Source organism: Octopus sinensis, linkage group LG11 (genome assembly GCF_006345805.1).
Source record: "Octopus sinensis linkage group LG11, ASM634580v1, whole genome shotgun sequence".
NCBI classification, from domain to species: domain Eukaryota; kingdom Metazoa; phylum Mollusca; class Cephalopoda; order Octopoda; family Octopodidae; genus Octopus; species Octopus sinensis.
The window spans coordinates 74,316,618-74,330,640 of NC_043007.1; the positions used below are offsets into that span (position 1 = coordinate 74,316,618).

The 14,023-nt window shown below is 38.4% G+C and overlaps 1 protein-coding gene across 2 annotated transcripts in view; it reads right to left on the minus strand.

Annotated features, from left to right (window-relative positions):
- Positions 1-9,501, minus strand: part of LOC115217348 (galectin-4-like) — a 33,063-nt gene extending 23,562 nt beyond the window's left edge. Inside the window, exons 1-3 of one of the 2 annotated variants that reach the window (XM_029787013.2) lie at positions 8,954-9,501; positions 2,100-2,185; positions 1-87 (exon numbers count right to left, since the gene is read on the minus strand). The exon at positions 1-87 is cut by the window's left edge and continues 124 nt beyond it. In XM_029787013.2, the coding sequence (XP_029642873.1) occupies positions 1-87; positions 2,100-2,185; positions 8,954-9,016 (236 nt within the window). In that variant the 5' untranslated portion in view covers positions 9,017-9,501. Of the gene's footprint in view, positions 88-2,099; positions 2,186-7,241; positions 7,447-8,953 lie in introns of those variants that run through there. The other variant, XM_036507719.1, reaches the window with a different exon arrangement.
- Positions 9,502-14,023: the final 4,522 nt, after the last annotated feature.

Sequence of the window (14,023 nt, forward strand, 5' to 3'; positions counted from 1 at the left end):
ATTTTGTTTTGTGATCGTACATTGATATGAAGGGCTGTGTCTGGTAGTGGCTCAAAACAAGGTTCGGTTGATAAGTTTATAGAAAACCTTAAAAGACAAAAAAATAAATAAGAGGACATTAAGGTGAAATATTGCCAAGCGAGGATACTGAAAATTGATTTAGAATATTAGTATCAACTGAAGTTGTTTCTTCCATGGAGAAATGGCAATAGTAGCAATAAAAAAAAAGGTTTGACCGTCTCTTATTTCTTCATGTGTCCTAATGAACGGGTCCCTATGAACACTTGCTTCCCTGGGCATGGACACATTAAAGCTCCAACATTTTATTTCTTTATTGCCCACAAGGAACTAAACATAGAGGGGAGAAACAACGACATTAAGTCAATTACATCGATCCCAGTGCGTAACTGGTACTTAATTTATCGACCTCCGAAAGGATGAAAGGCAAAGTCGACCTCAGCGGAATTTGAACTCAGAACATAATGGTAGACGAAATACTGCTAAGCATCCCATCCAGTGTGCTAACGATTCTGCCAGCTCACTGCCTTCATCTGGCAACATCTGGCAACTGACATGGCAGACACCCATAAAATTATCCTCCAGCTTTCCAACAACAATCTTCAGTACCTTTTTGAATTCCATTTGTCTAACACTCATGGAGATGCTTACAAAATTGAAAAAAACAACACAGAACCCGTGACTTTTGGAAACATTCTTTCGTGCCCAGAATTGCTACCAGTTGTTATGTCAGGACGCTACATCCTTCAAAACTTCCGTGCTTCCTGCAATTTGCCAAAAGTACACCTGATACCTTCCACCTTCGTTTTTTAAACAATTCATTTACTGTTCACTTTCTGTGAGTTATTCTATGTACTATATAAGCATTTTTGACTACCTTATCTGATGAGTTGTAGTGCACCTGAGCACTGTATACAATAAGTTTATTATATATATAATCCAAAAATATCAAAGAAATACAAGAAAAGGCTTCAGCTGCTGTTCCCTTTACTCTCTCTCTCTCTTTTACTCTTTTACTTGTTTCAGTCATTTGACTGCGTCCATGCTGGAGCACCACCTTTAATCGAGCAACTCGACCCCGGGACTTATACTTTGGAAACCCAGTACTTATTCTATCGGTCCCTTTTGCCGAACCGCTAAGTAACGGGGGACATAAACACAGCAGCATCGGTTGTCAAGCAATGCTAGGGGGACAAACACAGACACACAAACACACACACGCATATATATATTATATATATATATATATATATACATATATACAACGGGCTTCTTTCAGTTTCCGTCTACCAAATCCATTCACAAGGCTTTGGTCGGCCCGAGGCTATAGTAGAAGACACTTGCCCAAGGTGCCACACAGTGGGAATGAACCTGGAACCATGTGGTTTGTAAACAAGCTACTTACCACACAGCCACTCCTGCGCCCCCTTCACTTTTGTATTTCATTTTGCATTGTTTCAACCTTAGAAAGCTTTTATGGAGTTTAAAAAATATTATATATTACTTTATTTCTGTTTCAAGCAAAGCTAATTTAAATTTAATATCAGTTAAATACAAGGCAGTAAATTTAGACTGGAAATTGTACGAGTCAGCTTGAATTGACATACTCTTTTACTCTTTTACTTGTTTCAGTCATTTGACTGCGGCCATGCTGGAGCACCGCCTTTAGTCGAGCAAATCGACCCCGGGACTTATTCTTTGTAAGCCCAGTACTTATTCTATCGGGTCTTTTGCCAAACCGCTAAGTGACGGGGACGTAAACACACCAGCATCGGTTGTCAAGCAATGCTTGGGGGACAAACACAGACACACAAACATATACACACACACTTATATATATATACATATATACGACAGGCTTCTTTCAGTTTCCGTCTACCAAATCCACTCACAAGGCATTGGTCGGCCCGGGGCTATAGCAGAAGACACTTGCCCAAGATGCCACGCAGTGGGACTGAACCCAGAACCATGTGGTTGGTTAGCAAGCTACTTACCACACAGCCACTCCTGTGCCTGTGAGAAAGAGAAATCTTTAAAGTTTTTAAAACTGAAGTAAATGGTGCATCATCTCATTTACTTACCCATTCTGTCCTGTTTCAGCTTGACCTTGTAAAGTTATAGTTCCATTCTTAATCCAGTCAGGAATTTCTTCAATATATGGAACATCCTGTATGAAATAGTAAAAGATTAAATGCTTATAGCCCAAGAACCAAGCCACACTCTTGGAGGGATGGGGAGAATAAAGTCAATTATATATATATGTGTGTGTGCGTGTGTGTTTGTGTGCGTGTGTATTTGTGTGTGTGTGTGTGTGTGTGTGTGTGTGTGTGTGTGTGTGTGTGTGTGTGTGTAGAAGGATGAAAAGGAACACATGAGTTGATATATATGGAAGAAAAGTCAAGATAGAAAATGCTAAAATAATTTTATAAAAAAACATTTCAGTACCGGTTTCAGTCATTGAGACTTTTTCAACTGTAATAATTAAACAATTAAATTTAGAAAAATTAAAAGAAAGTTTTTTTTAAAAGAATATTTGTATAGTGTTCAAATACAAGTGGCATTTTCCTTGTTTCTGCCTGTCTCTGTCTCTCTTGTTTACTCTTGTGGGTTCCAGGTCATTGTGAATTCTTGGTAGGGAAGAAGATGAAGAAGAAAAAGAAGGAGGAGGAGAAGGAGAAGAAAAATGTGGGAGTGCCAAAATACTACTGTCATGGCACTCCCACATTCTTCTTCTTCTCCTTCTCCTCCTCCTCCTTCTTCTTTTTCTTCTTCTTCCCTACCAAGAATTCACAATGACCTGACCTGGAACCCACAAGATTAAACAAGAGAGACAGAGACAGGCAGAAACAAGGAAAAGGCCACTTGTATTTGAACACTATACAAATATTCTTTTAAAAAAACTTTACTTTTAAGTTTTCTAAATTTAATTGTTTAATTGTTACAGTTGATAAAGTCTCAATGACTGAAACCGATACTGAAATGTTTTTTATAAAATTATTTTAGCATTTTCTATCTTGACTTTTTTTTCCATATATATATATATATATGTATGTATACTTTATTTAAAGCAGCAGAAAATTCAACAAAACCTGTTACTCTGAGTTTCACGTTCCCGTTCGTCAGACAGTTTTTGCTAGAATATATATATATATATATAATATATATATATATATTTACTTGTTTCAGTCATTTGACTGTAGCCATGCTGGAGCACCACTTTGAAAGGTTTTTAAGTTGAACAAATCAACCCTAGGACTTATCTTTATATATATATTTCTTTACTACCCACAAGGGGCTAAACACAGAGGAGACAAACAAGGACAGACCAAGGGATTAAGTCGATTACATCGACCCCAGTGCGTAACTGGTACTTAATTTATCGACCCCGAAAGGATGAAAGGCAAAGTCGACCTCGGCGGAATATGAACTCAGAACGCAGCGGCGGACGAAATACCGCAAAGCATTTCGCCTGGCATGCTAATGTTTCTGCCAGCTCATTGATATATATACATACATACATAGGCACAGGAGTGGCTGTATTGTAAGAATCTTGCTTCCTAACCACATGGTTCTGGGTTCAGTTTCACAGTGTGGCACCTTTGACAAGTGTCATCTACTATAGCCTCGGACTGACGAAAGCCTTTTTGAGTTGGTAGATGGAAACTGAAAGAAGCCCATCATACATAAATACAAATCTATCCCTGGTCTTTTTTATTAAGCCTAGTATTTGTTCTATTGGTTGTTTTTGATGAACTGCTAAGTTACAGAGATGTAAGCACACCAACACCGGCTGTCAAGTGGTGATGGGGAGACAAACACAGATACAAAGACACATAAATAAATATATATATATATATGTGTGTGTGTGTGTGTGTGGAGGCGCAATGGCCCAATGGTTAGGGCAGTGGACTCGCGGTCGTAAGATCGCGGTTTCGATTCCCAGACTGGGCGTTGTGAGTGTTTATTGAGCGAAAACACCTAAAGCTCCATGAGGCTCCGGCAGGGTGGTGGTGGTGGCGATCCCTGCTGTACTCTTTCGCCACAACTTTCTCTTACTCTTTCTTCTGTTGGCCTGCTCGCTTAGCCAGCGGGGTGGCGTCATTTGAAGGCTAAAACAATGTGAAGCGCATTGTGACAAGCAAGCGATGTGTAGCTGGTCAGTCACGGTGATCACGGTGATATATATATATATATATATATACAAGCATATAAATGTGAAACAAGATGGAAAAATAAGTACTCGAATACCGGAGGAACTTGAAACTCAGTGTAAGATTTTTTGATATCTTTGCAGCTTTATTAATAAAGTATATATATACTAGCAGTATCGCCTGGCGTTGCTCGGGTTTGTAAGGGAAATAACTATATAAGCATTTTTAGAGATGTAAAGTATAATAGCCATCTCAATATGGCTAACCACAAAGGGGTGTGTTACTGTAGCTTTTTACGTTCTGAGAATTAATAATACATTTTTAGAGAGTTACTTCCCTTATATAATAGCAAAAAAAATGCATTAAAAATGGGATAAAACGATGGTAAATTTTTTTTTAAATCGTAGACTCATCGTAGACACGCGCTAATACCCAGAAGGGCTCGATATAAATCATGACTATAAGATACCCAGTTTTGGTTAAACTGCACTGCAAAATGTGGGAGTAGTTAGGAATCTAAATCGTAGGAGACAGACAGCACACAACCTCTCTTTTATATATAAAGATATATATACATATACTTTATTAATAAAGTATATATATATACAATGAGTTTCTTTCAGTTGTGTGACATGTTCTTGACCCCCAAAAAGAAGACAGAATGTTTTCACTTCAAATTTTTATAAATTTTTACTAATATTTGATAAGATGAGTTTAATCAAAACCAGCAATATTTTCTTTATATAATTTTTTTAATCATTTTTATTAAATTCTCTCTTAAATTGAAATGTCTTAGACTTACTTCTACGCTATTCCCACCTTCATCTTTTATATATAAAAATTTGATTAGTATAGATCTCTAGTCTTTTTCCAAATATGTATATATATATATATATATATATCATCATCATCATCATCGTCGTCATCGTCGTCGTTTAATGTCCATTTTCCATGGTAGCATATATATATATATATATATATATATATATAGATGATATATATATATATATGTGACTAGGGTGTTAAAAACACCTACCTTGCTAGAAATAAGAGCTAAAATACAGTAGAACATTTTAGCTCTTCTAGAAATGTAGGTGTTTTTTAACACCCTAGTCACATTTAGTGACGATTATAATTCACCTTATTGATGAAATCGCTGGAAGGCTCGGAGAATGGTGCATTGGAGGGGTAGAGTGGAGGGGTGGCACATATGAGGTTGCCATGTAACTTGCATGGCAGGAAAACAACAGGAAAAAAAGGGCAGAAAAAAAAGCCCCCTCAACTAAGAAGGGGAAGTATTTGAAAATGGGTTATGCCAAGTTGTGAGAGGCTAAAGTGTGTTGGAAGAAGAACCCTGGGTGTCTTGCTACAGAGCAGATACAAGGTTGTCGTGCATTATATAAGGGTTAGTGTAGGATGAATGGATGGTGGTGACAAGATGCCAGAGCATCTCAAGATACAAGATGGTGAGTGTTAAAGAGGTTACAAACAGGGGATTTGTGAGATGAGGGAACTGTTTCATTAGAGTGCGAGGGGAGTGTGAGGAATGGTTAGAGATGGAGGTAGAGGCAAATGCAGAGAATGATGAACAAGGGTAAGCTCAAGGACTGTTCTGAATGGAACACACCCTAGCAACACCACCATTTATCTCTCAGTTCATCTGTACAACACTGATAATGTAGACCCTTCCGACAGAGCATACTTGTTTCAATTTTTACCTCCACTCATGCATAAAAAAAAAACAGAACAAGCTAATACAATGAATATAATTATATCTAAAAGCTTCTTTTTCTTCTTCTTCTTCTTCTCATTATTATTATTATTATTATTATTATTATTATTATTCTATGTTTGACTTTTGCTTTATATTTGTACAAGTTGGCTCCAAGTCTCGCCCAGAGACCTCAAGAGACAACAGGTTGGAAGTTCATGTTGTTGTTATGCCTAGTGTGCCATATATTTGGTTTTGTATTTAGTGTTGTACTAGTGAATGTCTAAAAAAATAACATACGAAAATTATGTTTGTTTTAAAACTTGAGGTTACATAAAAAGTATTTTGCATAGGATATGAGCAGTTATTATTATTATTATTATTATTATTATTATTATTATTATTATGTGAGAGAGCAGTGCTTGCCATCAAAATGACACTGGGGTAAAATATAGGAAGCCCAGTATACCCATCATGACTACCCATCTGATAAGGGTACACTAGGCACATGCATCACAACCATATGTGCACGACATGGTGATCTCATATCAAGATAAACAGCACATACCCTTGCAGGTGGGGCCCAGTTAGAATTTTCTTGTCGAGTAACACATCTCGCTCAAAAGGTCCCTGAATAAAGATTATTTAAGGATAGTGAACGAAACACTCATGTTTCCAAGGGTGAATTATTCAAACCTCAAAGAATCCCTCTCAACACATGGCTATGATGCTCCCCCACTACTTCTGCTCGTGATCAGAGATGCACATATCGTCAGCCACTAAGGGACATGATCATATGGTTATGGTCAAACAACTGACAAGCAAATCTGTGGTATTGAGCAGAATATTTGCTGTAGCCCATCTTTTATACCAAGACAAAACAATGTACATGATAACACATCCAATCAGTTAAGATCAGAAGCCATGAGAGCCACTGCCTGGTACTGCATCAGGGAATAATTATTAATATTATTATTATTATTATTTCATTGTTTAACGGCCGTTTTCCATGCTGGCATGGGTTGGATGGTTTGACTGGAGTCTGGAGAGCCAGCAGCTGCACCAGGCTCCAATCTGATCTGGCAATCTTTCTACAGCTGGATGCCTTTCCTAACGCCAACCACTCCAAGAGTGTAATTATTATCATTATTATTATTATTATAATTATTACCATTATTATTAGATCATCCATTGTTGTCAATATTGACCAAGGACATCACATGGGAGAAGAAGATGGGTCATGGTGTGTCAGGCTGTGGTTGATCAGTCCGATGCATGCTTGGAAGGCTCAGACACAATTGGGCACTGGTGGTCAGCTGGGACTGAGGGTGAGGAGTCGGATATGGACTTGCTCAGTTTGCATTTTCTTTGTGCCCTTGCAATCCTGTTCTTGTCATAGGGGCTGATATCTCTGTTGGCACAGCATTGTCAGGCAGGGCAGTCTTGTGCTGGTGCTTCCCAGGTGTCAGGGATGATCTGAAAGCTCTTCAGTGTGGCATCAATTGTGTCCTTGGAGTGCGTTTTCTGTCCACCACGCGTGGGCTTGCCTTCCACTAGTTCATTGTAAAAGTCTCTTCGAGAGTCACGTGCCACGATAGAGTCTCCCCCAAGAGACTCCCCATCTATATAAATACATAGATAGAGTGTGCATGTGTGTATTCTGGACATTTCTGGACCAAGACCACAACATTCCCCACTGAATAGGATACCAGTTCATTCCTGGGTTACTCCTTTACAGCTGAGTGGATTGAACAATGTGAAATGAAATGTTTTGCTCAAGAAAAAAACGCACCGCCCGGTTCAGAAATCGAAACCGTGGTCTTGCGATTTTAAGTGTAACACCCTAACCAACTGGCCGCGTATTTTCACAACAAACCAACCGCCCATACGCACATTCCCCTTCCCAAATATATGTGCACGCGTAAGCGTATGTGCGTGGAGAGAGAGAGAAAGAGAGCGAGACGGAGAGAGATTGTTTACTTCACTTACAAACGCTTACATTGTCACGCCCCTATTTCTTCCTGCCTTTTGTTAATTTATCAAAGGAATGTTGCATCCAAGATGTCTTACCCTATCTATAACCGTAAGATTATGTTTCGAAGGCAACTGATTGTTATTTCTAACAGGCAGATACTCCCACATTAGCTCTAACTTTTTCGTTTTCTCGCTGTTGTTGTTGTCGTTGTTTAGCCCCACATCGAACCGATCCAACAGACCTATGATCAAAGGCATTCCACCTGTGACCATCCCATCATTTTAGATGATATTTTGGATTACAATATCTAACGTGTCCTTTCCTTATTTAGGAGACTTGGGTGGTGTGAGCTGAGGAACATTTTGCTGCTATTTCTAGCTGGTCAGGAGATCAGACCATATGGAGTATCCCCTCCGTATATCCTTTTGTTTATATTTTCAATTTCCCAGTTTTTAATGCAATAAACCACACGTTGATAGTTGATTATATACATTCACTCTATTCCAACAATAAAAGGGCCCCATTCTCCTCATCCCTACCAATAGATATTTTTACAAGAAACTTTTTTTTATCTCCTAACGCAGTTCGAGAGGACATCGGAATGTGATAGGTAAAAAATAGCATCTTCTAGAATAATCGAACGCCGTGTATTTTAAATATACACTGTAGTATCGATTAGATTAAAGGTATCAGTTGCGATTATTTATCAGCTCTTAATCCCAGTCACTATTTAAAAAAAAAACAATACCGGATTCAAAAGACACAATATCTACTAGGTGGTTGTGTATGTGTAGAAAAATGCATGGGTTGTGTAATATACATATCAATGAAATCGCATATTCATGAATGTATAATGCATTATACACATTAATAAAAACAACCTCCTGCATTTGACGAGTTTGTTGATACTTAATAACATTGCAATATTTTTAGGCGGAACTTTTATGTATGTATACTTCTCGAAGATCCGCCTTGTCAATGAACGCCTGTAAATCTGTAATCAGATATAAAAAAAAGCAATAATGATTTAATAACTATTTAAAGAGCCAAGATAGTCATATAAACACATATGAAATACATAATTTGTTTACTTCTTACCGGTTTCATACGTATGATAGGTCCATTCATATACGGTAATATCGAAGGTGGTTCTTGCTGCATCGTAACTAGTGTCCTATAGTTTTTTTTTAATTACTGAAACAACTTTTGTTCAGAGGTTTTCCTTTTCTGGAGTAATTTATTCCTTTCTTTCTTTATTATTTTTCTTTTTTCTTTTTTACTTGTGTAAACTTTTAATTCGCGTCTTTCAAAATCGCAGCTTAACGTGGCAACAGCACTTTAATTAAAATCTCGGTGGTTTTAACACGAAAGTTGGTTTCATCGTCTGCTTTCACTTTAATATTAAACACTTAACTCTTTCACTCTAATATCAAATATCATCCGAGTGGCCTCTTTACTGTTAAAAAAAAAGAAGAATTGTGTACAATAGTTAGAAGCGTCGAGATGAGCGATTCAATGTTTATTTTCTCTATTTGTATTGTTAAATATATTGACCCAAATGATTGCCTGACACTGTCCCTGGCTTTACTCTTATCTATTTAAAATTGCTTTTGTTGTCTGGTGTGAAATTCTACAGTATTAACGTTCAAGCACATAATAATAGATTACCTCGTGATAACGTATATTTCATAAAATATTAACGCATACCAATTTTATTGTGTATGTGTGTGTGTATGCATACACTCACACATATACATACATACACACATATAAATATTCATACATACAAATATATATATATATATATATATATATATATATATATAATTTTAATCCAAAAGGGAAACAAAAAACAACAACAACAGGAACAATTACAGTATTATTATTAATAGGCGCTCAGGAGATATATATACATACGTACATACATACATACATACATACATACATACATACATACATACATATATGTCATTTTAGTAAACAAATAAATAAGTTGACATAATATGTCAAAAAGCTGATGAACCATCTATTGATCCCCTCCATTTTCTTATTGCTCTCTCTCACTCACTCTCTCTCTCTCTCTCATCACCATCATCATTTAACGTCCGTTGTCCATGCTGGCATGGGTTGGACGCTTTGACCATAGTTAGTAAGCTGGAAAGCTACACCAAACTCCAGTCTGATTTGGCATGGTTTCTACTGCTGGATGTCCTTTCTAACGCCATCCACTCCGAGGCTGCAATGGGTGCTTTTACGTGCCACCAGCATGGATGCAATTTGCGTGACACTGGTATCTGCTATGACTGAATTTATTTGGTTTGATGTGTCTTCTTCTCGAGCATGGTATAATGTCAAAAGTTTCAGTCATTGCCTCTGTGAGGCCCAAAGGAGTTTTTCATGTGCTGCCTGCATCAGCCACTTTGCCTCCGGGAGGCCCAACACTCGAAAGGTGCTTTTTATGTATCACCAGCATGGGTGCCAGTTACGTGACACCAGCATCAGCCACGACTACGATATCTTTCATCTTTTATCCTTTATCTGTTTCAGTCATTAGACTGCAGCCATGCTGAGGCACTGTGCTTCACGGCAGTGAAACATGGGCTGAGACTGCGGAGGACATGCGTAGGCTCGAAAGAAATGAAGCTAACATGATCCGCTGGATGTGTAATGTCAGAGTGCATGCACAACAGAGTGTGAGCGCCCTGAGAGAAATGTTGGACATAAGAAGCATCTGATGTGGCGTGCAGGAGAGACGTTTACATTGGTATGGTCATGTACTACAGATGGATGAGGAGAGATGTGTGAAGAAGTGCCACTCCCAAACTGTTGAAAGAATCCGGGGTAGAGGTAGACCCAGGGAGACATGGGATGAAGTGGTCAAGCATGACCTTCGAACATTGGGCCTCACAGAGGCTATGACGAAAGACCGAGACCTCTGGAGATATGCTGTGACTGCGAAGACCCAACAAATGAAGTGAGTTCATGGCTCGTAGGACAACTTGCTGTGCTAACCTTGGATCATAGGGTGACCCGCTGTGCTTGAGGAGACCTATTGAGTCAAGTACATTAACATCAACATCAAAATAAAAATCAAATGGAAATTGTAGTTGAGATACCCGTACTAGTGGCATGTAAAAAGCACCATCCGATCGTGGCCGTTGCCAGCCTCGCCTGGCCCCCGTGCTGGTGGAATGTAAAAAGCACCATCTGATCATGGCCGTTTGCCAGCCTCGTCTGGCACATAAAAAGCACCCACTACACTCACAGAGTGGCTGGCGTTAGGAAGGGCATCCAGCCGTAGAAACACTGCCAGATCAGACTGGGCCTGGTGCAGCATTCTGGCTTCCCAGACCCCAGTTGAACCATCCAACCCATGCTAGCATGGAAAGCGGAGGCTAAAGGATGATGATGATGATGATATTATTATATATATAATATATATATATATATAATATATATATATATATATACATATATATATACATATAATATACATATATATATATATATCTATATATATAATATATATATATATATATATATATAATATATATATATATATATATATATATACATATATATATACACACACACACACACATATATATATATATATAATTAAGGGTTAAATGCAACAAGTTGCTCAAAACCACATACCGAAAATATTAGAAATAGCAGCCAAAATTGGTCACTATTTCCTCTACTAGTAAAAAGTCTCCACAAACAAACAGAATTTGTAAGCTGTATATAGCAAAAAAGGCAGAAAATAACGAAAACCCAGCCTGTGGATTAATTATAGACGACTCGTTTCTGGATTAGAACTGAAGGTTCATTTCCTTGTCAATATAATATTTCCTATAGATCTAGAAATGCTAGGGGAAAAAAACTTACTCGTTACACCAGTACGATCTGCGACATCGGACAGCCTAACGGAACTGCTAGCATTCCTACACCTATGCCGACATGCGAATTCATATTTCCCTCCAAAATTTACCACGTGAGCTACAAAAACGTTACCAACGAAACGAAAAATTCGGAGATAACTTGTAAGGGAGCAAAAGTATTCAATATGCAATAAAGGGTGGAATGTAATTAATTTAATTACATTCCACCCTTTAAATTAATTACATTCCACCCTTTATTGCATATATATATATATATATACATTTATATATATTTATATATATTAAGCATCTCAGCAACTATTCCTAAAGGACCACCCGCCTTCCGTACCTTCTTTAATTTTGGTGTCAACTTGAATGGCTGGTCCCTCTGTTGGGTCCTTATAGGATACAGTTTCTGTCTCCTATGCATTCTCCTCATTCAACAATCCCTCTTAATAATACTTTCATGCTTCTTCCTTTTTGGTGTTAGTAAGGGCTAGTACAGTTGATGCTGTAGAGTAGAATTCTGCTTTTGCACTTCATATTTGCATTTGGAAATATTCTTCGACTGGTTTTTGCTCCACCAAAATATTTTTAACATCACATATTCGAACTTACTTATCATCAGACTAATTAACAGTAAGGAACTAAAATATTTCATTACTGGTCATGCACTTGATCAAAGTAAAAAACAACCAAAAACCTGAAGCAATTTTTGACAAAGACAACATCATCATCATCATCATCATCATCAACATCCAATGTCCATTTTCCATACTGGCATGGGTTGAACAGCTTGTCAGAAACTGGCAAGGCCAGGCACCACACCAGGTTTCATAGTCTGTTTTGGTTTGGTTTTTACAGCTGGATGCTCTTCATAATGCAAACCACTCTACTGGCTGCTTTTTACATGACACCATCACCAGTGCTTTTTAAGTGGCATGAGCACAGTGCTATTTACGTGGCACCAGCACCCACACCAATGCTTTTTATGTGGCATCTTAGTTTTAGGATCTTGATTCTGTTGTGGTGGGCAGGTCTTCTCAAGTACAGCAGTAAAATCACATACCTTTGCCCTCTGTCATCTCCTTCATAAAATTCAGCATTTTGAGATCAGTTTTCAGTACTTCATCCTATACCTTCCTGAATCACCTTCTTTCACAACTTCTCCCCACTTTAAGTGATTAGCACTTCATGATGCAACTGTTCTCATTAGCCGTAGGAGTGGTTGTGTGGTAAGTAGCTTGCTTACCAACCACATGGTTCCGGGTTCAGTCCCACTACGTGCCACCTTGGGCAAGTGTCGTCTACTATAGCTTCGGGCTGACCAAAGCCTTGTGAGTGGATTTGGTAGACAGAAACTGAAAGAAGCCCGTCGTATATATATATATATATATATATATATATATATATATGTATACATATATGTATGTATGTGTATATGTTTGTGTGTCTGTGCTTGTCCCCCAACATCACTTGACAACCGATGCTGGTGTGTTTACGCCTCCATAACTTAGCACTTCGGCAAAAAAGACCGATAGAATAAGTACCAGGCTTACAAAGAATAAGTCCTGGGTTCGATTTGCTCGACTAAAGGTGGTGCTCCAGCATGGCCACAGTCAAAAAGAGTATTCAAGTGAAGTTAGAAGGAGAGTAAGAGAAAAGAATTTTTATCCAGAAGTTTAAACTTGTTCTGAAAGGATGACAACTACAACAGCAACAGCAGCAGCAGTGGAGGTGTAATGGCCCAGTGGTTAGGGCAGCAGACTCGCGGTCGGAGGATCCCGGTTTCAATTCCCAGAGCAGAAGTTGTGTGTGTTTATTGAGCGAAAACACCTAAAGCTCTATGCGGCTCCGGCAGGGGGTGGTGGTGACCCCTATTGTACACTTTCACTCCAACTTTCTCTCACTCTTTCTTCCTGTTTCTTGTCCCCGACTTCCTGTGCAATTGCTGAGCCTGGATGCACATTCATCCATCCGTCGATGCTCTCAGTGTCGGTGGGGTTGACCTGCTTTCTCTTCTGTGGGTCTTACGAATAGCAAAGGACCACGTTTCGGACTTCTCCCACTACAGAGGTGCAATCTTGCGAACTCTGGGACGAAGACCGCTTTGCTCAACAAACAAACAAACAAACAAACAGCAGTAGCAACAACAAGGAGGAGGAGAAGAAGAAGAAGAAGAAGAATATTGATTAAAATTAAACTTTTCTTGAAACCATGTCACTGCACTCATCAAATCATAATAATTTAATGAAAAAAGTCAGTCATTTCTCTTCAATTGAGA